This window comes from Chironomus tepperi, unplaced genomic scaffold (genome assembly GCF_022539635.2).
Source record: "Chironomus tepperi strain 1889 unplaced genomic scaffold, CSIRO-AGI_Ctep_v1 contig_398, whole genome shotgun sequence".
Lineage (NCBI taxonomy): Eukaryota > Metazoa > Arthropoda > Insecta > Diptera > Chironomidae > Chironomus > Chironomus tepperi.
The window spans coordinates 234,338-261,676 of record NW_027226520.1 but is presented as its reverse complement, the minus strand read 5'-3'; the positions used below and the strand labels follow the sequence as shown (position 1 = coordinate 261,676).

Genomic DNA, 27,339 nt, shown 5'->3' with positions numbered 1-27,339 from the left:
CTTTTCTTTATGCTATTTAATAAGTACTTTATTGTCTTAACTTAAATACAAAAATGATGATAATATTTCTTAATGTTACAAGACATGTATTTCATGGGTATCTAAATTAATTGAATGTCAATCAAATACATGTTATTTTTTAATAACTTTTATCAGATACAATTAGAGTAATACAACAGAAATTTAGTTTGGTCCTGTTGGTGCAATTCTTCTATGATCAATTTTCTCCAATATCACTAAAGGTTTGAGCTTCTCAGCAAATACTCTCATATCTTCGGCAACAGCATCAGCACCAACAGGAGCTAATAATGATAATTCAACCAAATAACTGCCTGATAATGGTTCCTGATTCATTGGTCTAAAGATTTTTGATACAGTAATCTTCATCCTGCCTTTACGGAACAGATATCCTGAATAAAATAATGATAATTACTCAGTTAAATATTTAGAATATTTATATTTCTTTATACCTCTAACTGTATATTCAAATTCCAGCCTACAGCCCATTTCTGTTAAAAACTCCATTATTGAAGGCGAGCAACTGATATCAAAACAGGAACGAACTAATGTTGGTCTTTTTGTGTCGCCTAATTCTGGATTTCCAACATATCTTAATTGCCACGGCATATGACTATCTGCTGGATCATTTGAACGTCTAACTCTTAATAAAAGTGGAGCTGTATGAATTGCTTGCTCGTCTGCAATATTCCTCAATGAAAAACAAGCTTCATAATCATGAAATTGTTCTGGTGCTGTTTCAACATTATCACAAAGACCTTTAAGTCTATAATTAGAATGAATTTAAGGAAATGTAAAAAAAAAAATTTAAAGTTGTTTACCTATGAAGAAGCCTCTGAACTTGAACATCTAAAATTGATCCTTGAAGCAAATACTCTTGATTTGGAATAATGTTGACTTTGGACGCTTGAAGTAAGCTATCCATAGCAGCTATTGGTTGATTTTCTGATGTCATATTATGTTTTTAAACAGGAAAATTAATTAAAATTAATTACAGATTTTTTCGAATTGTAAACAACACACAAGAATAGGACACTCGAAATTGAATAAAAGTGTAATTGGAACCTGTCAAAATTCAAACCTTTATAACAAAATGTTGTGAAAATTCAAATTTTTATAGTAACGAATTTTTATACGATTCTTCAGAGGGGAGAGTAAATATGATTAAAATAACAGAAATTTTAAGAAATCTATTGTTCATTTTTAAAAACACTCGTTAAACATGAATAAGGGGCCTTTCACTTATTACTTTACACAAAACAACGAATTTCTAGATCCCCCTCCCCCTGAAAAGCGATCGTAATAAGTGAACGGCTGCTAAAGAAGAACGAAGTAAAAAAAGCGGAATGACAGAAAAGTTGTATTAAAATGTACAGTTCTTTGCGATGTCAAGTTTCATTTTTTTTTGCATCTGACCGAACAAATAAACAACAAAATTTAATAGCAATGACTTTGTTAATGTATAGTTTCATAGACAAAACAAAACAAAAAATTTGAACCGGCTTTTAGTCTTCTGGTTTATTAAGCATGCCTGTAACATAAAATAGTCTATTATGACGCATTTTTCTCATATATTTTTTTAAAGTAAAGGGATTTTTTTAAAAGGTTAAATATAAAATATTTTGGCTTTTTTAGTAAAAGCTTTGAATCATCAAGTGGTTGTTCAAGTTTTTTTCCGTTTGATTTAATTGCCTGTTTGTTGGACTCGTAGCACAAGCCAAACATAAACATTTTTGACAAAATGGTTTTTGGAATTTAATTGTTGGTGAACTGTGAAGAGGTAAAGAAGCAAATAAATGGTGAGTGGATTCATAGTATATAGATAATTAGTTAAATATCATCATTGAGTACATAGGAGTTTGAAGGCATTTGGATGTTAAACAAATCAAAAATTTTAAAAGCTTTTCATTATGTTAAGGATATGTACGATTGTTTTGGCAAGACTAAATTAAAAATAAAATTATACGCAGTTTGACTAAAAATATAGTTAGTAATGTTAAAGCAAAGTTGTTAGATTTTTGACAAAAAGTATGATTACTGTAGATTACTGTCATTCTTCACAACTATAAAAGAATCATAATATTATCAATGATTATTGACCATGCATTGGTTTAATGAGAAATGCTTTGTCATACCATATTTTTCCTCTCTAATCTACATTATGGTTATATTTGTAAACAGCATTTTCATACCTATATCCTATTAGATAATTTAGTAAAAAAATGATGGAAAATCACGCTTTCGTCGCAGATCATTTTGACAATCTCAAAACACTTCAGCGCAAAGAGAGAACGTTGCTGGTAAGTGAATAGATCTCGATTTCATAAAACATAATAACAAATTTTTTTTAAGGGTGATATGAAAGCTGCTTTTATTCAAAGAGATTTAAAAGAATTTACAGCATTGCTTCATCGTACTGGTTATAAGAATGGATTTCATGTAGATTATGAGATTCACACAAATAAATTAAGATCATGCATGCATCTTCAAAAGTTTAAGACAACTCGTAATCTTCTTTTCGAACGCGACGAATCAAATGAAAGTTTATTCGAGGAAATTCTAGCAAAACAAGGAAAAGGAGTTTCGAATTTTATCGGTCTGATTTGGTCAGAATGTGAATTATGGAGAAATCAAAATATTTTAACCCAATCCAACACAGAAGGAAAACAATTGATCGATTATGTTATCCAATCAAATGACGATGGAAATTTATTTGCTTTTTTAGTTTTTGATTTCGAACAAGAATCAGAATCAATTTTAAAAACCAGTAAAAACTACTTCCTTAAACTAAAGAATTCACAATACAATCAAAAAACTGGCAAATCATTGTTTCAAAAAATTTATTCAACAATCGATTCTGAATCTGAGAATATTTGTTATGACATAATAAAAAAGTTACTTAAAGAAATGCAAATAATTGTAGATATTCAGGGTGAAACAGCCATTAACGACGTCCTGAATATGGAAAATGAAGTTTACAAGCATAAAATTCTTAAAATTTTATTGACTTACTGGAAAATTTTCTCCAAGGAATATAGTCACTTTAAAGCTGTATTTTTAAACATTTCCCCTTACTACAACTTATTTCTTACACTTAAGGAAGGTCATGAATTTGAATTTGAGGAATTATTCCCAAAATATCTAGACAGTATAAGAGCAAAGAATGAAACATCTGAAATCGAGGATATTTTTTTTCAAGAAGACTGTAATTCTCTTTTGGAATTTGCACTTCAGAATGGTCAACGCCGTGCGATTAGTGCTTTAATTGATAATCCAGCTGTTGACCCTAATAAAGTATTTATCAAAATCGATGAATCATCATTTGATAATCAAAATGCAAATTTTCTAATGTCAAAGTTATTAGAGAGGGGTTATTATTTGGGAAACGTCAATAATGGAAAACACGTGCCAGCGGATTGGATAAGTCCTCAAGTTTTCGGAGACTTTCTCGACTCAAAGGTCAAAGAAGATGGTAAAATATATTGAATTTTTAATTTGTTGTTGTGATATAACTTTAAATTAATTTATCATAGGTATAAGTGGATGTAAATGCGATTATAATTTTTTAATTGATCCGAAGATACGAAATGAGAACATTAAAGGTGATCACGATGATAACGGACGACTTTTATTTAGTAGCGGTCTTCAATCACTTGAAAGAATTCTAGAAAGTAAAAATTTAAGGACGTTTATAACACATCCCGTTTTATCGACGTTTATTAATCTTAAAGTCAGAAAGTATCGACAAATTTTTAATTTAAATTTCTTTATTTTCATTGCTTTGTATATGATTCCATTCTTCTTACTTTTAACTCTGATTCCTTTTGACAAATTTTATATGGATATATTTGAAGAATATGGTGAACCCTACATAAAAAATAATAAAACTCATTACAAGCTTCTTGGTATGACAAGAGCACAACTTTTTGAATTGCCATATTACGCTTGCTGTTTTGCGACCATCTACATCACTCTTCGCGAATGTCTACAATTATTTGTTGTATGCAATAGTTTTAAAGATTATTTTAAGAAAAAAAGTAATCAGTTCGAGATTATAATAATTGGATTATCGGGATTCATATTATATGGAATGAAATTTTTTTTGGCCATCGATACTAAAACTTTGTTGACAATTCCATCAGCATTCATCATAATTTTTGGTAATCAATTATTAAATTTAATGAAATAAAAAAAAAAAAAACTAATAACTAATTTCCAGCTACTGTCGAATTGCTTAGCATATTGCCATACCCATCTATGTCGATTTACATGTTCATGTTGAAACAGGTGAATGTTTTTTTTTTTTTTTTATTTTTATCATTTTAAACAATAAAATTAATTCCTTGCAAATGCTTTTGCAGGTCACAAAAACTTTTCTTAAGTTTTTCACAATTTTCATAGTTATCATCATAGCGTTTACCTTCAGTTTTTGTATTGTTCTTAAGCCTCCTATAAGCAAATCACCATCACCATGGAGCCAATTAAGAAGAGATTGGAGAAATTATATTGAAAGGAGTAATAATACATCATTTGAGAAATTTAAAGAGCCTGCAGTCATGTTTGTCAAAACATTAGAGGATGCACTTGAGGATAATGAAACGATTTTTAGAAATTTTGAAAATCCATTTACATCGTTTCAAAAGACACTATTGATTTTCTCTGGAGAATACAGTATCGAACCCTATACACTTGATTCCATTTCTAAACAAATTCTCTTCTTACTCTTTGTATTTACATCTATCATACTGTTTAATTTGATTAATGGTTTGGCAATCAATGACATTCAGCAGTTGAAGGAACATGCTGAGTTTTTAAATTTAAAACAACAAATACGAAATGCCTCGGAGTGTGAAGGTGTGCTTTGTAATGTTTATTGGAAAGTTTGGTGAGATTTTTTTTTTATTTGGCATATTTTTTGCCTTTTAAGTTAAAAAAAATGTTTTTTTGTTGTTTTTTTTTTGAACAGTCGAACATCAAAGCCAAACAGCTGGTGGCGAAAATGTGTAATGTTCATAATGACTCTGCTCATACGGAAATATCCATATCTCCATAAAATGGACAATTTGTGTATTGATTTTAAAAGGAAAACTGTGAAATATGAGTGGGATCACAAACAGACGCACATATTAAGAACTTTTAATGGTGGCATGAAAAGGTATACGCTTGATGAAGAGACAATAAACGAATTTAGAGAAATTATTGAAAAACGACACAGCACAGACGAAGGAGTGAATGAAAAAGTTGAAAACTTGCAAAATGAAGTTAAAAAGTTGAAACTAAGTCTAAAGTGCCAACATGAAGAGATGAAGAAATTGATAGAAGAATTATTGTTACAAAAGAGTTAAATATTAATTAAAAAAGAAATTTTGGGTTCAAATTTTACTAACTGTTAATAATTTTCTTTGAACAATTTCTTATGGCTTTGGTAATTTGGTGATCACTTTTTAATGAATTAAATACGTGTTTCACGGTATTGATGACTAAAATTAAAGTTGTCACACATTAGAAATTTTATATTTTGCTACAATGTTTTTATGTCAAAGGATTTGGCTTCAAAAGAGTCACATTTCAACATAAATCTCAAATCTTCACATTAAAATTAAATTGATTAGAAATTAAAAAGTGACATAGGCAAACTGTCTATACACGTTTTATGTTTTAATTTGACCACATTGGCAATTGAGATTCTGAAATTAGTGCCAAAACGTAGTTGACTAAAATAATGAAAAATAAAATAAATTTAAAGAATAGATTTTTCATGTTATTTTTATTTTTGTCCTAATAAGCTCTTTGCCTTTGAAATGGTAGATTCTGAAATGGTACATGCTGAAAAATAGTAAAAGTGCAAGATATTTGATTATTATTGATATTGTAATCTTTATTATCTTTTTTTTTTTATTTCATTGTTCATTCCATTCTTTCTTCATTCCTAAAAAATTCTAAAAAAATTATTTACATTTATCCATTCGTTTCATTCAATTCATAATTTTCATAAATCTTGTTCCTTCATATCTAATTATAAGTAATCGAGCGTCTAAAATATTTGCATTATTGATATTTACACAACACATTTTTCTTAATTTTCTTTATTTTGAAAATATAATTTTCATTCAAATGAAAAATTAATTTCTTTAAATAATATGTAGGTTGTAGCTAAAAAATTGATTAGGAATTAAAGAATTTATGGTCAATTTTTGAACCAACAAAAGAAAACAATAAACAAATTCATTTTAATTGAACATAAACTTAATTTTTAAGTTTAAATTTTTGAGTACTTTACAGCATTAATTATATGGATTCAACATTCATAAACTGAATGAAAATATTTATTTAAATATAATTTAAAAATAATTTGATTATTAAAAATATTGCAACAGTTACAAAAAAAAGGAAAAATAAAATTGGAAATAAAAATAAAATAAAAATCAATTCACAATTTTTTGAAAATTGGAAGAGCTGGAAAAATTCCGAGCAACAAAATAGTAATTTGAAAACTAACTGATAAATAAATCTTTTGTCTCGGAATCATACTTCATTTTATCATCTGCTGTTGCGATCAGTTAGTTACAGATAATTGTATCTAAAGATGGCACATAAATGGGTCCAAATTATTTTAAAAATTTCAAACTTTTTGCTGTCCAGAAACATTTGAGTAATTGTTAGTTAAACTTCTCTCCAAAACATTCAATAAGAAATGTTCAAAAACTCAAATAATTCTTAACTTATCTCCTAAATTAGAACTCAACTTTTACTAAAAATTTTCTTCGATTTACCTTAAAAACTAATAGATATAAAAATGTAATTTGATTTGATACTCATTCAAATTGAAAAGAAATGATTTCAGTAAGTATGATGAATAAAATATACTAAGTAATTCTAAATCTAAATTGAAATTTTTTAACAACACAAAGAACTTCATTATTTTTATTAATTGCGTGTTTTCAATTAAACTACAAAAATGAAGAATCTTTAAGTGTTCTGCTTGCAATGCAGTTATAAAACAACAACTTTTGTGCTTAAAAGTGTACAATTGAAATTCAATTCTGGCATTTCTATTCATTTTTTTGCAATTGCTTTAAGTAAAACATCTTTTCTCTTGATCTTAAAATTTAAGAGTTATTTTCAAACAAATTCTTCAATAGAATCTACCAGCGATCTTTTAACAACCCAGCACAAAAAGGTTTTAAGTTTGTGGAAAATGCTGAATAAAGTTAAATTCTTTGAATTGAATTTATTTACATAAATCTCTCATTTTCACATTTTAAGTTATTTTTCTCTGAATCTACCCTATCAATTTACTTTGTGTTGTTATTTACAATACCTACATTTTAATCTTTTTGTGTTCCTTGATATATTTTAAGTGAATGATTACGTACAAAAATATATTCTTTAATTTAAATCTTTTCAAAATTTTTTACTTTTTGTTTTTTGTAAGGTATTAATTTCATTTGTATTTTTCTCAATACAAATCAACTTAGAAACATTTTTTAAGTCTTTAAGTTCTTTACAATTTAATCATTTTTTGTTTTTGCTATAATACATTTTAAATATCTCTACATACAGTTCTCATTAAACGAATTTTAGTAAGATCTATTATGAATGTAATGTTTATGGAAATTGCGATAAGAGAATGAATAACATTGTATCTAGTCTCATTTGAAAAACTTGCTGAGTTATTCATCCTTTGGCAAAATTTTTTTATTTTGCAATTAATTTGGTAAATTTGATTTCTTATCAAAATTAATTAACCTCTAGGTTCTCTCATATTGTCTCACATATTTAAATTTTTTTTTCTTTCCTCATTCTTATCTCGTCAATATCAGTTTCATCGTTTAAAAGAATTTTACACAGACTTATATAGTAAAAATTAAAAGAAATGTAAATCTTGATTTCACAAGATGTATGCGTAAATTAACTTTTTACATCACTTTGACACTTTTATTTTTTGTATAAATTGGTTATGCAAAAAATGTAAGAGATACATATGTTCTCTCATTTCGTATACCAAACTTTTTTATGTCATACTTTCATCATCGGTGAATCACGGATTTATTTAATGAAATTTATTAGAATTTTTGAGAAAATTCTATGGAAATTTGCTTGGACATTTGAGAAATGTTGACAAGAAGTTTCAAGCTAAATCATTTTGAATTGACAGGAAATCAGATTTTAAATCTCTTGTCCTCAACTTATTGATCGACAACAAACATCTTTCATCAATAAATCCATCAAACACAGGATTAATTTTACACTCAGTCGTTGAACTCAACAGAATGTATAAAAATTTCACGAATAAATTTTTTAAGTATCTGTATCTACAAAGCTATGTACAACGTAAAAGAAGTATCTATAACATTAATCCCTTAAAAAATACACTCACTTAATTCTGTCACTGAATGTTTCTCATTTCTCAGCTATCTTTCTATCTACATTAAATACTTCATCATACCTACATATTTAAATTCGATTCAATTTATTTTTGTTTCATACACAGCGAAATGACTTTCTCACATGGAAGGGATTTTTTTAGAAAAAATCAATGGATTTATCCAAAATATAATATCACATTTTCATTTCTCGTCACTTTTTTTTCACATGATATATCTTATATATAATATAATGATACAGGAATTTGGCGTCAATAAATCGAAATTATTATAATACATTTTTACACCCACTTTTCATCTTCCGGCAACACTGGAATATCTGATTGCATTTTCATATGATATAGCGTAGGATCGTAGCTACCCGCGAGATAATATGTGTCATTATTATCATAAATTGATTCATATTGTTTCGGTTCATCTCCAAATTTTTCAATATATCCATCCAATTGAAGGACTTCACATTTGTGGGATATTGTTTGTACATCATTTTCATCCTCGTGTGGTGATTCAAATAATGCACCCTGATAAATTTTTTAATCGACAGAGAGAAAAAAGAGAGAAAAAATAAAAAATTGTTAATCTTCTTTGTTGAATTTTAATGCCAATTCAGGTCATTGGGGGATTGTCGTGCATGAGAATTTATTTCCATCATAATTTGAGCTGCCAATATAGATTAAAATCGAATGAATATTTTATACTTACAGGATATTTCAAATTTGGACAGCCTTGTGTCTCTTCAGGATGATAAAACCATTTAACACGAACGACCATATGACCGTTGGCTGTTTCCCACATCGATTCAATATGACCTATATATGGACGATCTGGACGACCAGTCGATAGAAAAACTGCACTGTCACCAACCTATTGATAAAAAAAATAAATTATTGATAATTTATTAAAATTATTACAAATGCACTTACCGAAATCGTTTCCTTTCCTCTTTGAATAGATCGATAAAATTGCTTTTTTACTCTACCAGTAGATCGCTTAAATCCTTTTCCAGACCATGCCCAAAGTTGTCTAGCGGGTAAAAATGCAGCGATCTTGCTTCCACTTTCGTTACTTCGATTAAGCTTTTCAGATGATGTAGCTTTCTTCGGGTTCTAAATTAAAAAATCAGTAAAGTAATATAAACGGAAAAAAATAATTTTTTATGTTGATTCTTACATAAAGAGATCCAGAGCTTTCAGTAACACTTGATTCCATTGTATCAGGATCATCCTTAATTTCCATATCTTGATCAACTTTTTTAACAATTTCATATTGTGTGACACTTTCATTCAATGACAAAGAATCTTCGTCAAATTCTTCCTCATTATTATTGCTATCATTACTACTAATCAACATGGCACTTTGTACGTGATGTTGCAATTCTCTATCTTCTTCCTCCAATTCACGATGATGATGCTTCTTATGCTTTCGTCGCTTCTTATGTTTACGATGCTTACACAATTCATCTTGACACTTGTGCTTCTTCTTATGTTTACGCTCTAATACAGCTGCAAATGAGTCTTGTGCATGATCAGGCGATGATTGTAAGCGAATTTTCTCTTTACGCATCTTCTTTAAACGTTTTCTTTCTTCCTTCGTTATAGATGTACCTTCGTTTTGATTGCATGACGATTTTTGATCATGATCTGATGATGGTGCATGACTAGACTGTCGTTTGCGTTTACTAAGTGATTGCAATGGATTTGGATCATACTCTGTAGAAAGAGGAGCACAATAAACTTTACGTGAATATTTTTGATCCCTTGACTTATTTGGCTGACTATTTTTTTTTAAAGTGTCCATGTTTTGAAAACACTTACCAACTATTGGATAGTTGCTAATTAAAAATCGAATATGATCTAAAACGATACGTCCACTATCACCATCATCGAATTCAACATTGACATATTTTTCATCAATATCTGAGTCAGGTGAACTTGGAACCGTGGCAACTCCTGGATAAAGACAACGATATTGTTGACTCCAATATGCACATAGTCGCGTTCCGGGTGGACATTCAGCTGTAGTCTTTGGTTGTACTTCGAGTATCTAGATTAAATGAAATATGAATAGAGAAATAGAGAAATGTTTACCCACATGTGTGCATGAATGTACAATTAAGACATCAAAAAAGGAATGAAAAATAAAGTTTACTTACGGCTTGCTTAAATATTTCATCGCGTGGCATAATGTGTGGTTTATTTCCACGTTCACCATCTAGCGTAATGGCATAAACTTCAGACGGCTCGACAGGCGTCAAAGTACCGGCATAAAAGAGACCTCCTTGTGCCATAAGCACACGCGTTTTTGTCTGTTTCAAATGTTCGGAACTTATTTTTACTCGCGAATCCAATCGCTGTCGTTCACGGTGACGTCTACGCTCTTTATGTTTTTTGTGCTTCGAGTGGTGCTTGACATATGGCTGTTGATGGCGTGAGACAGATGGAATTGTTAAAGGCGAAGATGCTTGAAACTTTTGACTGTTCCCATCACCAAAAATAGAGAAGACACGATCGTCTTTAAATGCTGATTCTTTTAATATTCCACGACCATCTTGATCCTCAGTTTTCACGAACGGAAGTGATGCTTTGCCATTTTTGATACTACTCGTCCAAGAGTCAATTGTTGGTGATGCAGTTGTTGTAGTGACTGTTGCAGTTGTAGAAGAAAGTTTTTGTTTTGATGCTAAAATGTAGCCAACAAATGACTTTGACTTTTTCGCAACAATTGTTTCAGTTTGTTGCTTATCACCATGATTCTTATTTGGTATGCTAAATTTCCTCTTAGATCTTTCCGTATTACTTCCTTCTCCATCATCTTTGCTTCCAGAGTCTGTATCACTAGAAAGTTTTGGAATGTCCACAAGACTTTCAGAATTTGAGGACGATGAGAATGATGGTGAAAGTGCTGGTATAATACTTAATTTTAATGGTGAATCTGTCGATTTTGAGCCCGTTTCTAGTTGGTCACATGCCATAGACGATGATGCCTGTTCTTTTTCAGGACCATCTGTCTTTATTTGCTTTAATTCTCGTCGCTTTTCTTCACACTGTCTTGTTATATTTGCTAATTTCTTTTGCATATCTTCTTTCATCAGCCTAAAGACATCATCAACAGATGCGATCGGGAAATTATCAATTCTAGTCTTTACTCGTTTAAATGAATCCGCAAATTCAGTTTTAAGACCATCATCATTTTCATCTGAATGTTTCCTCTTTTTTGCCTTCTTCATTTCCTTATGTTTTGACTTTTTGCTCGATTTTACTTTGTGCTTTCGTTTCTTAATCTCTTGATGACTTTCTATCTCATTTGTTGTAGGCGATGATGTTGTTGTTGTATTGTTTGATTGAAAATCTTCTTCTAAACGTTGTTCAGCGAGAGCACACAGTAAAGTTAATCCAAAGCATCCATCTTCTGGTATGGACTTTGGTACTGATGAACGTGGGATTGAAACTAATGGCTTATCAACAACACTCTCGATAATTGGTGGAGTATTAGTTGTCGACGCAATTGTCGGACTTGTTATTTGCATTTGATCAGATGGTTCTTGCTTAATCGTTTTCTTTTGAAAAACATCAATGCTGTTTGAGAGCAATTGAAGGCCACTGAGATCGACAGGCTCATGCTGTTGTTCTTGTTGTCCTTGTTCCTCCGATTGTGATGGCTGTTCTGGCATTTCGTCATCTTTTGCATCATTTATTGACGTATCAGGTGATTCAATCTGTTGTTTTATATTTACAATTAATGATGATGACGTAACACTTGTGTCAGGTACACTTTCACGATGCTCAGCAATTTCTTCACGAGTTACTTCTGTTTCTATTGCCATCATCATTGGTTTTTCGTCATATTTCAGTGGTGAATGATCCTGACTGTATTCATCATCATAATGTGAATCATGGTGCGTCATGCCGTCATGTCCTGATGAATTGTCATCTTCACTCATAATCGGTGAGGTTTGAATATTTGCATCTTGAACTTCTGGAGGAATAGCAGGCGGTACTATGTGTCCTAATTGTGTATCACTTATACTGGAGGAATGTGTCTGTAAGCCAACTGCTGCTGCAGCGGCAGCAGTTAATTGTAATGGGGGAGGGGAAGATGCAGAATGTCGACAATCTGTGGTTTCCATTAATGCAGCAGGTACTGATGTCGATTGAGGCTGTGGTGCAATTTGTATCAATCCTGGATGCTGATAGAAAAATTGTCCATTAATTTCTGTTGGTGTTTGTACGGCCGTTGCAATAGATGCTGTTTGTATTGATTTTTCATGTTCATAAATTTGGGCAGCAGTTGCTGTTGATTGATGGCCATGATGACCATGATGACCATGGTGGTGATGATTCACACCATCTTCAATTTTTATAAGCGTGTGGGCAGGTAATGGTAAAGGAACGGCTGTAGTTGTTGTTTGCTGAGTGCATTTTGTACGTTTTGATGTATCTGAAGATGAAGATGTAAGTGCCACCAGTCTTGTACTATGAGTTGATGTATGCTGTAAATGAGACTTTTTTCGAAAAATAAAAAAAAAATATTCAAATATTAATGATTTACCGTCGGTAAAACAAATGATTCAATTTGTACCTGATGAAGTGTTGTACTTGCTGTTAAATAATCTGATCCTAATAGCGCAAGGGGAGGTGGCTGAAGACTCTGTTGCAACGGAGGTAACAGCAGATGTGGAGGTTGAAGACTGGTTGCTGAAGTTGTTTGTGGATATGTTGGCCACACTAGCGCTTGTGGAATTGGTTCTATGCAAGAGATATTGATTTTATCTAATGTGACTTTATTGCATATTTTTTGTTTTTAAAACAACATTTAAAGAAGATTTTGTTTTAATAAGCGCATGAGTGTATATGTGTGTTTTTTTGCGTGTATATGTTTGTATATGATCGAAAATTGTTATAGGGAAAGATAATTTTGTTTTTATATGTGTGAAAGAAAAAAGAAAAAAAAAATAAATAAAAATAAAAAATGTTAAAATGAGTAAAAAGCGACTAAAGAATTAGTACACAAGATTAAATGAATTACATAGTTTCGAGTATCAATTACATTTTTGTAAAAAAAATTTTAATTCATTATTAAGAAATCCCCAAATATTTTACCCGTACAGACAAGGAGCATGCTCATGAGTATGCTCACAAAATTGAGAATACTCAATTATATTTGCTGAATATACTCGAGCACGTTTTTTTAGGTGAGTATGCTCATTGTCTGTTCGAGATGTCACTCGATACTATATAATTATGAAAACATACATAAAATTTACAGGCAATTTTAAATTCAATATAATTCTCAAAGAGATCTCAATCAACAGAAATAAAAATGGAAAATTATAATTAACTTGTGTGTGGCTTTTGCAAATATAAATACAAGAAAAATCATTAAAAGCTTATATGACAGATTTTAATATATTTATAAAATTCAGTGTACATGTGAATTAAAAAATTACTGAAAATTACTTTATTTTAATTTAATTTTACAGCCACCAAAAAAGAGTCAAATATCTCCATTAACCAACGTGTATTTAAAGTTAAAATAAATTGCTTATGTGTGTTTAAAGATGACTAAAAAATTTATAATTACCAATTGTTGTTGTTGTTGGAAGGAATAAAAATTGTCCAGTTGATGGGTCACGAACGAGCTGAAATCCAACCGGAGGTGGTAGGGTTGGAATTTCCATTGGCATTGCTAATTATATAAAATAATTTAAAGTCATAAATTAAAAATGAAAGAAATTAACATTTGCATTTAAATTAAAATAAATTAAAAATATTATATCATGATAAGAAGCTATAGATTAGAACTTAATTGAATTTTTGAACGAAAACTAGTTCCACACGATGCATGGAATCACGTTTGTTACGTTACTTAGAAAATTTCCTCGCATTTCTTCGAGTTTTTATTCGTCGTGTTGTGTTCTTTTCGTTCATTGGTTGTACAACCAAAACAAATCTTCTGATTGGCTGCGGAAAATAACATGGGAATGTAGGCGTCAAGCTCCGCCTATTAAATAATTTTTATTTGAGTGATTTTTGAATGAAAAAATCTGGTTTTTTCATTGCTTTTGAAAAATAAACTTTAAAATATCAGAAGGAATTAACGGTCATAAATGCTAATTTTATGAACTCTGAGTGAGTTAAAATAATTAATAAACAAATGTGTTGCATGCCAACTTGAAAATTTATACCACATAGTCTTGAATTTAAGATATATAGTCTCAGATTATTATTTTTCGTTCTTTTATTTTAAAATGCAATTAATTTTATTTCATTGCCACGGCAAAAATAAGAGTTATAGTACATTACTAGCTAATTTTTTTCATATATTCAGCAATGTTTGCGAGAGCTATGAATAAATAAAATTCCTATTTTCCTCATCACTCTCAAATTAATTATCATAACGCCCTATTGAGTGATTGATTGATGATCTTGCTCTCGACTTGCTTTTCGCATTTTACTTATTTTCATATTTTGTCTTTTTTTCACCGAGTTAAGCTCCTCGTAATTCATTTCACTATGAATAGTATTTTTATAAACATTACGCTACAAACATGAAATTTTTAATATTTTGAAAGAAAAAACACATTTAGTGGAATAATAAAACCAAAATTATATGTATGATTCAAAATGTGAGATTTTAAGACCCGAGCGGATTTAGCGGAACTTCATTTGTGTCCCTCGGGATATTTGTATTTGATTTTAGATTTAAAATTAATTTGAAACAAGAGCACTTGAAATTAACTCAAAAAAATACAAAAGACTGAATATTTTGTTTTAAATTAGAATTAAAAATCTTTAATTCCGGCAGAAAGAATTTTTAATTTTAATCAGTTTCCTGCATTTCTGTTTAAAAATTCCACACATTCAATCACATGTGAATACAAATTTTTCAAAAATTTTTCATTCTTTTTGATCTAGCAAGAACCTTTTTTTTGTTGATTTGCATTCAGTTATTTGTCTATGTAAATTTGCAATTTAAAAGCTAAAACTTGTTGTTCAACCTTTTTGATCTTTTTCTTCTCCATCGCATTAAATGAAGTCGATTTAAAGAAAAATATTTATTGAATAGCAAAAGTAGTAATAAACTAATAAACATTTGAATTTACAACCAGAAAAGTCCCCCAGGTCAATGTAAATAGATGGATGTTATGGCAATTTCCATTTCATGCTAAAGAATATTATATATTCAAACTGTGTGGTATTAACAACTATAAAATACTTTGAATATATAATAAAAAATTGCAAGCGAAAAAGGTTAAGTCACTGTGCCCAAAACGAAAATGAGAGCCTCACAACGGGACAGTAATGCAAGTGAAATTGATTCAAATTGAATTTTGATGGTTTATGTTTTATGAGAGATGAGTTATGTGATTAAACACAAATTTGAAAACGTAAATGAAATAAAAAATAATGTCTGTCGACAATGTCTATCCCCTGGATCATAAATACTTTTAATTAATTTCATTTGTGTATTTTTAAATAAATTTTTCAAAGTGACATAAATTCCTTGTATAAGAGACTTTTCAAAGATTCAAATACTTTACAAGCAGCTTGCACAACAGCAACAGAAACATGCATGCATATAGCTACTGCATATATTGTTATTATAAAATTATTTATTTTGTTGTTGCAAATTTAGGTTACAAAATGAAGAAACAACACGTAAAAATGAAATCAACCTTGGATGCATGCAAAAAACTATATCAATTTACATATAATTTGAAGTTGCATGAAACGTCTCACGATATTCCCCTTTCATACGATTGGGTAGTATGTATAATACACATATATGTTATAAAAACACGAAATATATGTAAAAGCATAAAGACCAAACAAAATTGCTGTGGAAAAATATACAACAAGTTCCAAAGTCATCGGATGAATATAAAAGTGAAATTTTTTGCAATAAATTAATTTAAAATTAAATTGTACAGTAATTATTACGTAAACTGTGAGGTACAAAGCTATATGATTTTATTTACAATTTAAATGCCTTTTTATAATTCTTGTGTCGGGTTTGATTTTGGGTTAATGCATAAATAAGTACCTAGAAATGATTTTAGGAACTTAATAATGTACATTTAAAGCCATCGTACAGGTTACACAATAAATAAATTTATTTTAAAAACTCATAACATCCAAAAAAATCGATGGCCAATTTCGAATTGATGATTGATCTATTTCCAGGAATTATTTATTTTCAACAATAATAACAACGTCTATATGCTACATATGAAGGATACATACAAACAAAGAATAAAACTAGACAACAGTTTAATGAGAAACCTAGTGCTGCGTGCCATTCTTGGAAATAAAATTTCCATCATCATCATTAACAATTTTAAGAACGAAACTAAGGTTATCTATGTATGTATCTAGTCTTAGCCACTGGTTATTATTATTATAGCAACATTTTGCCATTTTCTGTGCTCTTTCTCCTGATCATTTTTCTCTAGAAGAAACCCAAAAAGTTTTTTTTTATGCTCATTAGGTTGTTTGGCTTCTTTCGCGGAATTCCAATCAAGCACGAATAATCTACTGCTGCTAGTGTATGGTATACATGTACATTTTTTGCCATCATCATAATAAATGAATTTAGAAATCTACCTCTGTGCATATGCTTTGTGGTATAACACTATTATTGTGTGTGTGTGTGTGTGTTTGTTTGTTTGTTGAACAAACATAAAGTTTCTGAATAATTGATTTTGTTTAATGAATTTTTCAGCATCAAAAGCAAGAAAATTAGGAACACTAAAAAATTTCTATTTTTTTTTTTTTGCTCATTTGCAAAACTTGTCTATTCGATAAATATTTTAATGCAGTAAATGCTAAAGCAGATGATGATGATGATGATGATGAGCATATAAAAATGTTTACAAAATAATTTCACTGAGTATAAAAAATCGAATATTAAATGATGAATGATAAATGAAAAATGAGAATATTTTTATATTTTTTTTTTTTTTACTATGGTGCTGTTTTGTTAGCAGGAAAAGTTTTTCATTGTTGTGTATTTTGCTGTCTAAATTGCTTTCTATAGTTTTTATATTATTTGATTAATATTTTAGTACAGCGTACTTTGTATGAAATACGAAAGTCCTTGCAATGTAAATTTAAGGGGGAAATCAGTTCTAGATTCATTTATCATAAGAATAAAATGAGCACTAGTGTAAAGTTATTCTGCAGGATTGATGTTAGTTGGAAAATTCAACAGAATTCATAACATTTAAAACTGTAATTTATCGTGTTCTTAAGAACAATTTTCAGACAAGTGACTACAACTTATCTCGGCGAATGCCTAGACAAATTTTTCTATAAGCCAAAATTATTTATGATCTTTTTGGCAAGCGTGAAAAAGTTTTTCATATGTTGGCACAGCGCGACAGCCACATGAATTTTCCACCCTTCACTTTATTGTAAAATATATTTACATAATATTGCATCCATACAGAATATTTTATGCTTCTATTACTATTATTGTATTCATGCATGCAAAAGATTTTTAAGTCTAAGTGTTCATTGACTATACGTCAGGCAAATCTCATTCTCATTTAAGATAATTCTCCATCCGACAACTCATTCGCGAACAATAAATTAAAATGGCAACAACAGCATTAAACTAACAGACATACACACTCATACAATTGCTGCTTCAAAAATGATTCTTGAGAATGTGCTTGGCACAGCCAAAAAATAAAAATAAAAGAAGTTTTATGTTTTTGTGTATAAAATTTCATTAATCAAGAATCATTGAGAAACTGCCTTGTTGCTCCTTTCAATCTCATTCCTTATACGCGAAAAATAAAATTAAAAGTTGTTAGGTGAAGCAAATGAGAAGGAAATAAAATATCACAACACACATATATTCTTGTTAGCACAAAATGCACAAAAAATTGAATAAATAAAATGCTGAGAAAAAGGGTTAAAAATTAAAAATAAAGGATGAGAGTATGTTCATATTTAAGTTCTAGTTATAAAATTAATAGCTCAAGTGTAAAATTGTACTTGAAATGAAAATTAAAAGAAATAAAGAGTGGAAATAAAAGAACGAATTTTCCTAAAAATTGTCAAGCATTATTGTTACATTAAATGGCTGTCGAATATAGATGAAAGGAATACAATAAATGTCATTTGATTGTTTGAGCATTTGGGATGAAAACATCATACTTTTGAATTTTTTTTAAGAATTTATTCAAATCTTGTGATTTCGACAGTACTTAAATGCAATTTAAACTTAAAATTCTCATTAATAAACGTAAATTCCGCTTGCAATACCTACGTGTAAATTTTAAAATCAATTTAATTTATTAAAATTTAATTCCCCATAAATTTCAACCCCTGTGTGCTTGCAGAAAAGAACAACAAAAACCAGAATTTTCCAGACTTTCTTAAGTAATTTATTTTACAATCTCATAAGAGATTCAAACTTATTTGAAATGAAAAAACTTTTATTTTAAAGAAATTGAATAAAGGGCCATAAAAAGGACAACCAAAGACGAGAGAAATAGAAGAAATAAAAAACGAATGAATGATGTGAATATAAAATAGTCAAATAAATTTGTTTCTGTCCTTGCTTTCAAGCCTTTAGATTTATTTGAGAAATAATATAGTTTATTAAAATTAGTTAAGATATAGAACCCGATTTTCATAAATTTATTGTTGGATTACTTGTTTTTTTAAAAAAATCCTATAAATCTTTAGCTGTTTTAAATTTCCTAGAGATATATAGAAGCTGTTGTGTTAATTGTTAAACTGTGTTTAAAACAGTTTATTTTTAAAATGTCCTTGTGTTTTTTTTTATTTTGCAATTCAATGCGAATTACATAGAATCAATATAATTTCCTCTATTGCTCTTTCTGTCCTTTTCGCATTCCGTTTTCTAATCTAATTAAGATTCTTTTTTTAGATTTGACTTTCATTTAATCACCATAGAAATTCTACTTGACGGAGTTTATTAAATGTCTCCCCTTTGTGCTTGAAGGGATTGTTCCCTAGTTGTATAGAAAATGGCAAATGCCATGCACAAAAAGAAATTAAGTTTGAATCAAATAAATCTATTTGACATTCCTTATCGAAAGAAATATAATACAAGTATTAATTCACACTTGCCTAGCTTCATGTCTTTAATATGAATAATAGCGATAAAAAACCAGAAATTATTTTCTACAACAAAGTAGCAAAATAATATTATAAGTCATTCTACATTGCATCATCATCATGGGATAGCTTAATACGTTATTAAAATACTTTGTAATTGTGTTTATGCATAAATGAAAAGTAGCTCAGCCATGTACAAATACACACGCAAAAAAGGTCTCAAAAGGAAGATTTATTTCATACCAGTGGTGCAACTACAACAAAAAAACCTGAGAGACATCAACAAAGATTAATGGACATTCGTTTTTCGCTTTTCGCTGTCAACTTTTTGTACACTTTTTATACATACTTCAGAGAATTTTATGGAAAAAGGGAATGCTTGCTAATGATCACATTTTTTGGGATCGAAAAAAATATATTTTTAAAGAAAAGTTTAATTGAGTAATTTAAGCAAAAACTTTCGTTTTAACTTAATTCCACTCCAAAAATCCTACGCATTGAAATGCCTTAAAATTATTACTTTCAGCATTCGTAATGAGATCAATTTTTAAAATTCATTAAGTTGCTTAATTCAGTAGCTTCAAATCATTTATAACATCTTCATTATTATCTTAAAAAATTATCTCATTTGCTTTATATTCTCATATAAAATCATGTATAAATTATTTCTGTCTTTTATTTCAAAAGAAACAACAAAAAAATCAACAAAAATTAATTCAGATATGAGCAGACACAGAATCACTAAGTATAAAAGCAAAGGAGAAGAGAGAAAAATAATAAAAAACACTTACTTGGATATTGAAACAGTGTGGGTGGCGTTCGATTTTGTGTCATTGCGACGCTCTGATGATTTTGATGCATGACATCAGTCAATGGTATTGTGCCTGTGAAAAACATGTTTTGACTCAGATTTGGTGTTGCTGTGCATCCTATTTTCATTTTTTTTTCATGCCAATGTCGATCAATTTTATCATTTATAAAATTTTACACACATAAATCGATAGTTGAGTGTTTCATGTTGATTTTTTGTCAGTATGTGCATTATAATGATCATTTGAGTTGATGATGATGATTGTTGAGAGATTGATGAATGGTGAGAGCATGATAGTGAATAAAAAAATTTTTAAAAAACAGAAAGGAAGAAAAATAAAATAAATAAAATAAAATCAACATAAAATTTAAAATTGATGAATTTGAAAATAAAATTTTATGTAAAAATATTTTAATACACATATACATAATGGTTGAATGAACGGAATGATGAAATGTATTTTTTTAGTAGTTCAAAAAAGAGAGAATTTTGATGAATAAATAACTAGTTTTGCTACATTTTAAATAAATAAACATAAATATGAATTGCGTGTGTTCTGTTAAGTATTTATTAACATTATTTTTATATTTTCTGTTTGTTTTATTTTGTTGTTGTTAAAAGTATTGATTAAAAGTTGCGGGTCACATAAATTAAAGTTCAAGCTGGATAATTGAACCATAAAAATGCAACATAAATTTTTTTAGCAAATACAAAATTTTTTTACATCTATCAGCACAGCTAATTAGCAATCTTTAATTTTTAACTATTTCTTGTTCAAATTGGTAAGACTCGACTGAAACCTCAAACGACATACAGTTTATCACATACAGTTTATGTCCAACCGCAATCAGGTTACCCACCACTGACCTAAACTAAAAATCACTAATTGATTAAATCGTAATTTTTTTTTAAAATACGACATGTTATTCCAAAGTTAATTTAAAATTAATAAGCTTACATCTTTCTACTGAGAGAAATTTGTGTAAGCACCCCATAAATTAAAATATATTCGATTGTGTTTTAATCATCATGATTACCATTTACAAATGTCATTGCTTTACATCTTTCTTAACTTTTTGTTGATTTCCATCATTTTTTCACCATTTTACTTCATTAACTTTTAACGTAACAAAAATGTAAATAAAAATACAATTCGAAGCAATTATAACACTCTGCAAAAAAAAAATCATCGCTCCCTGCTTTATGTCAACCAAAAAATTAAATTGATTTAATTGAACCGGAAAAGCTTTTTTTATCATTCTGATTTGATTGAATGAAGACATCAGCAAAAGTACTCCTCCGTTGCCCTATTTTATAAATGAACATTGAAGTTACACAATGTTGGTTGTTTTAAATTTTCAGAAATTACTCATTCTCTTGTTGGCAATGGCAATAGCACCCTTGAATTTTTATGACTGTCCTCAACTTCTCCCCAATATTTATCGTCCAAGAAATACATTGTATTGTAAGTTACTTTTATTTTTATTCATATTTTAAGCAAAGAATTTGAAAATTTTAAATTAATGAAATTGTGAGGTTAGAGGATGGGGAGCATTATTGATGATTTTTTTCTATTTCTATTTGCTCACATCATCTTGATGAAAAATTAGTTTTCTTTTATTTTTATTGTAAAAAAAAAAATATTTTAATGATGATGATTGAGTGTCTGAACAGTATTAACATGAATGTGAATTTACTTAAGGTGAGCATTTATGCTTCTCTGTAAGCTATCCATCAAAATCTCTTTCGCAAATTTTAGTGAAATATAAAAATGAACAGCAACCAGAAACACAAAGTATATAAAATATTTAACTCACCCAAATCAGCAAGTCCAAGACTGAAACGATTTAAATCCTTTGCTTGTAAACCCGTCGCTTGGCTTGTTGTTGTCTCTTGTAAGCGTTGTCGACCAACGGCAATGCCTATTGGGATGGCTTGTGTTGCCGTTGCACCTGCTGTGTTTCCCAAAAGAATTTAACGAAAATAATTTTTTTCATCCCGTAAGCATTGAAATGATGATCATGACGATGACGATGGTAATATAAGATGATGGAAAGAGATGGAAAATACAGAGAGGATTACAATTAGCAAACATTTGAGCAATTAAAATTAAAAAAATACGAAGGAGAAAAGAGAATAATGAAAATTATGGGAAAGGGTATAATGTCATTTTGAAAACGAGATGGAAAAAGTACAATACTGTAATGAATGACGAAGGGAAATTTCCCAAAGGATCATGAACAACTTTAGACTGTAAATGAGTCTAACATTAGTATCGATAGAAGGAAATGAAAATAAAAATTTTGTTCAATGTGATTTTTGCACACTGCAAATATGCCTTATTGGATTGAGAATTTAGAAACAGTTTAAGGAAACAAATTAGCTTACCGTTATTTTGTCCACTATTATGACAAGCATCCATATTCGTTAAAGCAGATGACGATGAAATTGATGTAAAATTTGATTGTGATGTACTTGTTGGTGATTTTTGTTCAATTTTAATTATTGTCGGTGTGCCATTTGAGAATGATGTTGCAAGTAAGTTATTTGACGTTGTAACCTCAGATACTTGACATGGTTCACGTTTAATTTGAAGAAGTGTTCCCGTTGCTGAATTATCTCCAACATTATTTTGATTATGTACATTTGTTAAATGTTGAATAGATGATGAATTCCATGCAATCGGTAATGTACGGCTACAACCTGATCCATCAAAATTTGTCTCGTGTATAGATTTACTTTGATGTTGCTGATGTAAATTTAATATACAGTCATTAATGTTTTTATTATGCTTTGTTGATTTTGATGTGCCACGTTTATTGTTATTAGTGCTAGAACTTGTTGGTGTTTTTGACGATGATGAAGATGAGGTAGAACTTCCAGAACTAATATTTTCAGACTTTATAGCTGAAGTCGTTGTATAACTTGTAAGATTTGTGGGTGTCACAGGTAAGTGAATTTGAAGTGGTTCAATTAATGACGATCCTGCTGTTGATTCCCATCTTCCAATTTCTGTTGGTCTTTTTATCGATTGTGATGATGGTGTCGATGTGACTGTCGTTGTACAGTTGAGAAAATCTGTTGCCGCTGCTGTATGTGACTGCACAAATATACTATTTGCCTATTTTAATTTCAAATAGCGAAGCAAAGAGAAATTAACATTAAATGAGGTATGAGAAAATGGATAAGAAGAAGAAAATGCCATTATATGAATCATTCAGAAATGCGACGGCAATATTCATCATCAGTATGTCTATTGAATTTATAAATAGAATGACTACACCTCCCTATCATCTGTCAATATAAGAAAGAGAGATGAGAAAAAAGTATGTACAACATAAAAAATGATGAACTGGAACATGACACACGAACAACAAATGAGTTTAAAGAAATGGATGGAAACATTAGTACTTTAGAAGAATATTAATTATAGAAACGAGAGAAGTGAATGGAGCATGTTAAAAGTTGAGAGTTACATATCTTGAAGGATATGTCATAATTCTATGAAAGCTTCCATCCCCTGAAACTCTCCCAAAATACCATTCTTATAACTGCACCAACATTTCATCTCATCTTAACTTCAAATGCCAGGAAAAAAAACTCGTTATATAAGAAAAAAAAAAAACTTTTATACCGAAAGAGGAAATGGAATGGCAAAGGAGGTGGCAACTTTGATGATTTTTTATATTCAAGCAAGCAAAAAACTTATTTTTGCTATCAAACTCTTCTTCATTCTTTTTTGCCTTTCCCTCCTCACATCAATATACAATACAAGGAACGTGACTATTGTGTTATGCAAGAAATTATGTGATGACTTTCTTCTTACTTTTTCATAAACATTCGCAAGTAATCTTGAAAAAATGCAGCTTATATTTTTTAGGGATAAATATTTGCAAATCATATGAAATTTATGAAGAAAACTCTAATGATTTATTACGTACGAAGAAATTCAGATTTTCACGTATTGACGCGTGAGGTCGAGATTGAAGGAAAGAAGATTAACTTCAAATAGAAGTTATGATGAGTAAAATGAGACGATGATGAACATAATGGACATGTTATTCTGCAATATGTTTTATGTTGACATTCGGTGATTCATAAAAAATTCTCTTACTTGACTAAATCCAACAGTGCCTGTATTCCAATTTTTTACAAACTCAAATGGTAATGTTGGTATGAAAGGTGACGATGTGGCTGTAACGGTTGTCGGCGATGGTGTAAATCCTGGTGCGAATATGCTGGTTGAATCAGTTATTGGTACTGTGACTGAAAGAAAGAAGCAGAAAGACATAAATAAATATAAAAAAAAACTTTTTTAAGAAACCATAAGAAGACATAAATAAGAATTATCGATCGGAATTAATAAATCTCAAATTTCCTGCTATGCTCAACAACAAATAAAAACTTTTACGCTCTTCATATTTTCATACGTCTTTTATATAAATCTCTCTTGTTTTCAAAGACTTGAATGAGAAAAGAACTTTAAGAAGCTAAAAGATTTCAAGTTGTAAAAATCTCTTTATTCGGCTTAAAGTGTGAGATATTTTTAGTATTAAGAGTCTTACAGTTGTCATGCATGAATGAGTTAAAGAATTAAAATTAATGAGTCATTGATTATTTTTGGAATTGATGATTTGTTTATTGATGGATAAGAATACATTTAAAATTTTTGATCCTGTTTTTTATTATTTTGAAAGATTAATGAATATTGAGAGACATCACTTGAGCGGTGGATGTTATCATTTTTATAATGAAAACTCATGGTTTTATTCCTATAATTATTAGCCGCGAATCGCCTTCGCGTTGCTTTGGATTTTTTAGATTTTGAATCTTAAATTATTGATTCAATTGAATTTGAAGTATCCATATTCTTTCATGCACTACACCCAATGCAAAGGCATGACCATGAATAGTTAAATTGCATTAAATTACTTTCAAAAAATAAAACAAAAATTTTTTTAGCAACAACAAATACTTTACTCAGGAAGAATAAAAAAAGCCAATCAACGTAAAGAGGTTCATAAATTTTCCCGTTCTTTTTTTTCTTCTCCTTCATCGCATGTGCGATTAATACTCGATGGTAAAAAAAGTTATATTTATTTAGTTTAAAAAGAAATACAGCATAACACAAACCATGCCATGGTTTCAAGTTTTTTTCGCTCTCCTTCTTGTTGTTTTTACATGTATGAAAAAATTCTTCGAATTAAAGCATCAGCAACAACAATAACGAGCAAAGTCGATAGATGGAAAGAAAAGAGGCTTTAAGTGGCAGTGAGAGAAGAAAAAGTATAAGCAAAAACGACAAATGAAGTTAAGAAATCTATTTGAGTGGAAAAATGATATAATATCTCCCTCTTGACTCCATAACTTTTGCGCTCTTATTCGCATTTTTTTCATGTGTGTTGAGTTTAATGCTTGTTTAGCATTAGCAATGAGCTGTTCATGTCACATGATGCGTGTGTTTTTTTTTGCGTTTGTAGAGAAATTTTAAAATTAAATGGAATTTTTTTTAAAGTTTCAACGAATTTGCAGTGCTTTTTCCTAATATTACTGTGTACTTATTAATGAAACTAAATAATATTTTGATCTAGAAGATTGTCATTTCTGTCAAGTAAAAAATGAAAACTTTCAAATTTTTTAAGGAACTACATTTGAGTGATGTGAATGAGCAAACTGTTAAGGGACATACACAAATAAAATTCCTTTTACAACAACATCATCAGCATCTTAAAAAGCCTAATAAATTTTTTTTCTTCCTTACATCCAAGAATGAGTATGCAGCATTCTAAAGACGAAATACGAAACAGAAACAAGCAAGGCAGAAAATAATATAAAAAAGTAGATGAAGAAGAAGGAAACTTGAAATGTGAGGAGAGAGATCGCTTCGTGGAGATTTCATGAAATGTTTAATTTTTTCTTCTTCTTCAATAATGCTCAGTGTAGGGTGAAATGTTATTTAAGTTAAAAAGAAGAATGAAAAAAAAAAATTCTTATTCATTCGATGTCGCTGTTTGTTTTTTATGCTTTTTTCGAAGAAGAAAGGAATTTTTTAAATGAAAAGTAAGTAACACGAAAATCAGCTGAAAGTGAAATGAAATAAAAAGAAGTTGTCAAGGAATTATGAATTAACAGATGATGATGGAATATTAGATTAACAAGCAAATTGGTTGAGTAATATGTCGATACTTTTCTTTTCCTAGTGGTTAGAACAGTGGTGGGTAACCTGTGTGTTCCGACAAACTAGTGTGTCTAAGAGTAATTTAATTAGTAATTTGCCGTAATTTAATTTAACTAACATTTTAGTTCAATAATTAATTAAGATTAAAAATTCTTAATTAAACACCTTGTGCCATTATTATAGACTGCAGTTTACTGAATAAAACCTATAAAATTCACATTTAATAAGAAAAATCCTCCCTTTCGTGGCATTACCAAAAAGTGTCTTAATTTTAATTGTTTAATTATAAATAAAGTGCGTGTTGAAAATAAATTATAAACATTTAAACATTTGCAATAATTAAAGCAATAATGCAGAATTATGTGGAGTTTTTCATTCGTCCAAGATGTTTGAGATACTTTTTTGAACTGAACAGAGCGAGTAAATGTAAGAAATAATAATGAGCAATAATAGCATTAAATTCAATGAATTATAAGCTTATAAAAATGCAAGCACATCATTTGCATAATAATGCACATAAGTTACTTACTTACATTTCTCATTTCTGTTCATAAAATTTCATCGACAATGGTTTTAAATTTTATTACTGCCATGTAAGGAGATGAAAATGAAGAGATTGTGAGGTATTAATTAAAACTTTTTGGTTCCTTCCTGTTCATTATTACTATCTAAATGATTCTTCAAACCTTCTTTTTTATTCCACCCCCATGTCATGCGAGACACGAAACCACGCAAAACGAAATTCATCAACCCAAATCTTTCAAATTATTGATAGAAATGCTCATCTGCACCCATTTTAGTTCCTTTATGTTCAACATTTTGTATTCTTGCATACAAAATCACGTATGATTG

General features: G+C 29.4%; 3 protein-coding genes across 6 annotated transcripts in view; 1 reads left to right on the top strand and 2 right to left on the bottom strand.

Moving 5' to 3' along the window:
* Positions 1-115: 115 nt before the first annotated feature.
* Positions 116-1,055, bottom strand: MED18 (mediator complex subunit 18). The gene is made up of 3 exons (XM_070648478.1): positions 840-1,055; positions 471-784; positions 116-410 (listed from the first exon to the last, which is right to left on the bottom strand). Exons 1-3 carry the CDS (start codon positions 971-973, stop codon positions 184-186), a joined length of 675 nt encoding a protein of 224 aa, XP_070504579.1. The 5' UTR covers positions 974-1,055; the 3' UTR covers positions 116-183.
* A 735-nt stretch (positions 1,056-1,790) lies between these two features.
* On the top strand, positions 1,791-5,689 carry LOC139096731 (uncharacterized). Its single transcript, XM_070648476.1, has 7 exons — positions 1,791-1,817; positions 2,225-2,318; positions 2,371-3,490; positions 3,552-4,178; positions 4,238-4,305; positions 4,380-4,903; positions 4,985-5,689. The coding sequence occupies exons 2-7, from the start codon at positions 2,241-2,243 to the stop codon at positions 5,361-5,363; spliced, it is 2,796 nt and encodes a 931-aa protein (XP_070504577.1). The 5' UTR covers positions 1,791-1,817; positions 2,225-2,240; the 3' UTR covers positions 5,364-5,689.
* A 181-nt stretch (positions 5,690-5,870) lies between these two features.
* Positions 5,871-27,339, bottom strand: part of wge (winged eye) — an 81,223-nt gene continuing 59,754 nt past the window's right edge. For 2 of the 4 annotated variants that reach the window (XM_070648470.1, XM_070648471.1), the window contains 12 exons: positions 24,424-24,575; positions 22,698-23,430; positions 22,127-22,264; positions 20,290-20,427; positions 13,986-14,090; positions 12,984-13,183; positions 10,558-12,906; positions 10,220-10,448; positions 9,576-10,114; positions 9,329-9,511; positions 9,108-9,269; positions 5,871-8,926 (listed from right to left, as the gene is read on the bottom strand). In XM_070648470.1, coding sequence (XP_070504571.1) covers positions 8,687-8,926; positions 9,108-9,269; positions 9,329-9,511; positions 9,576-10,114; positions 10,220-10,448; positions 10,558-12,906; positions 12,984-13,183; positions 13,986-14,090; positions 20,290-20,427; positions 22,127-22,264; positions 22,698-23,430; positions 24,424-24,575 — 5,168 coding nt within the window. In that variant the 3' untranslated portion in view covers positions 5,871-8,686. The remainder of the gene's footprint in view (positions 8,927-9,107; positions 9,270-9,328; positions 9,512-9,575; positions 10,115-10,219; positions 10,449-10,557; positions 12,907-12,983; positions 13,184-13,985; positions 14,091-20,289; positions 20,428-22,126; positions 22,265-22,697; positions 23,431-24,423; positions 24,576-27,339) is intronic. The other 2 variants (XM_070648473.1, XM_070648474.1) reach the window with 2 other exon arrangements.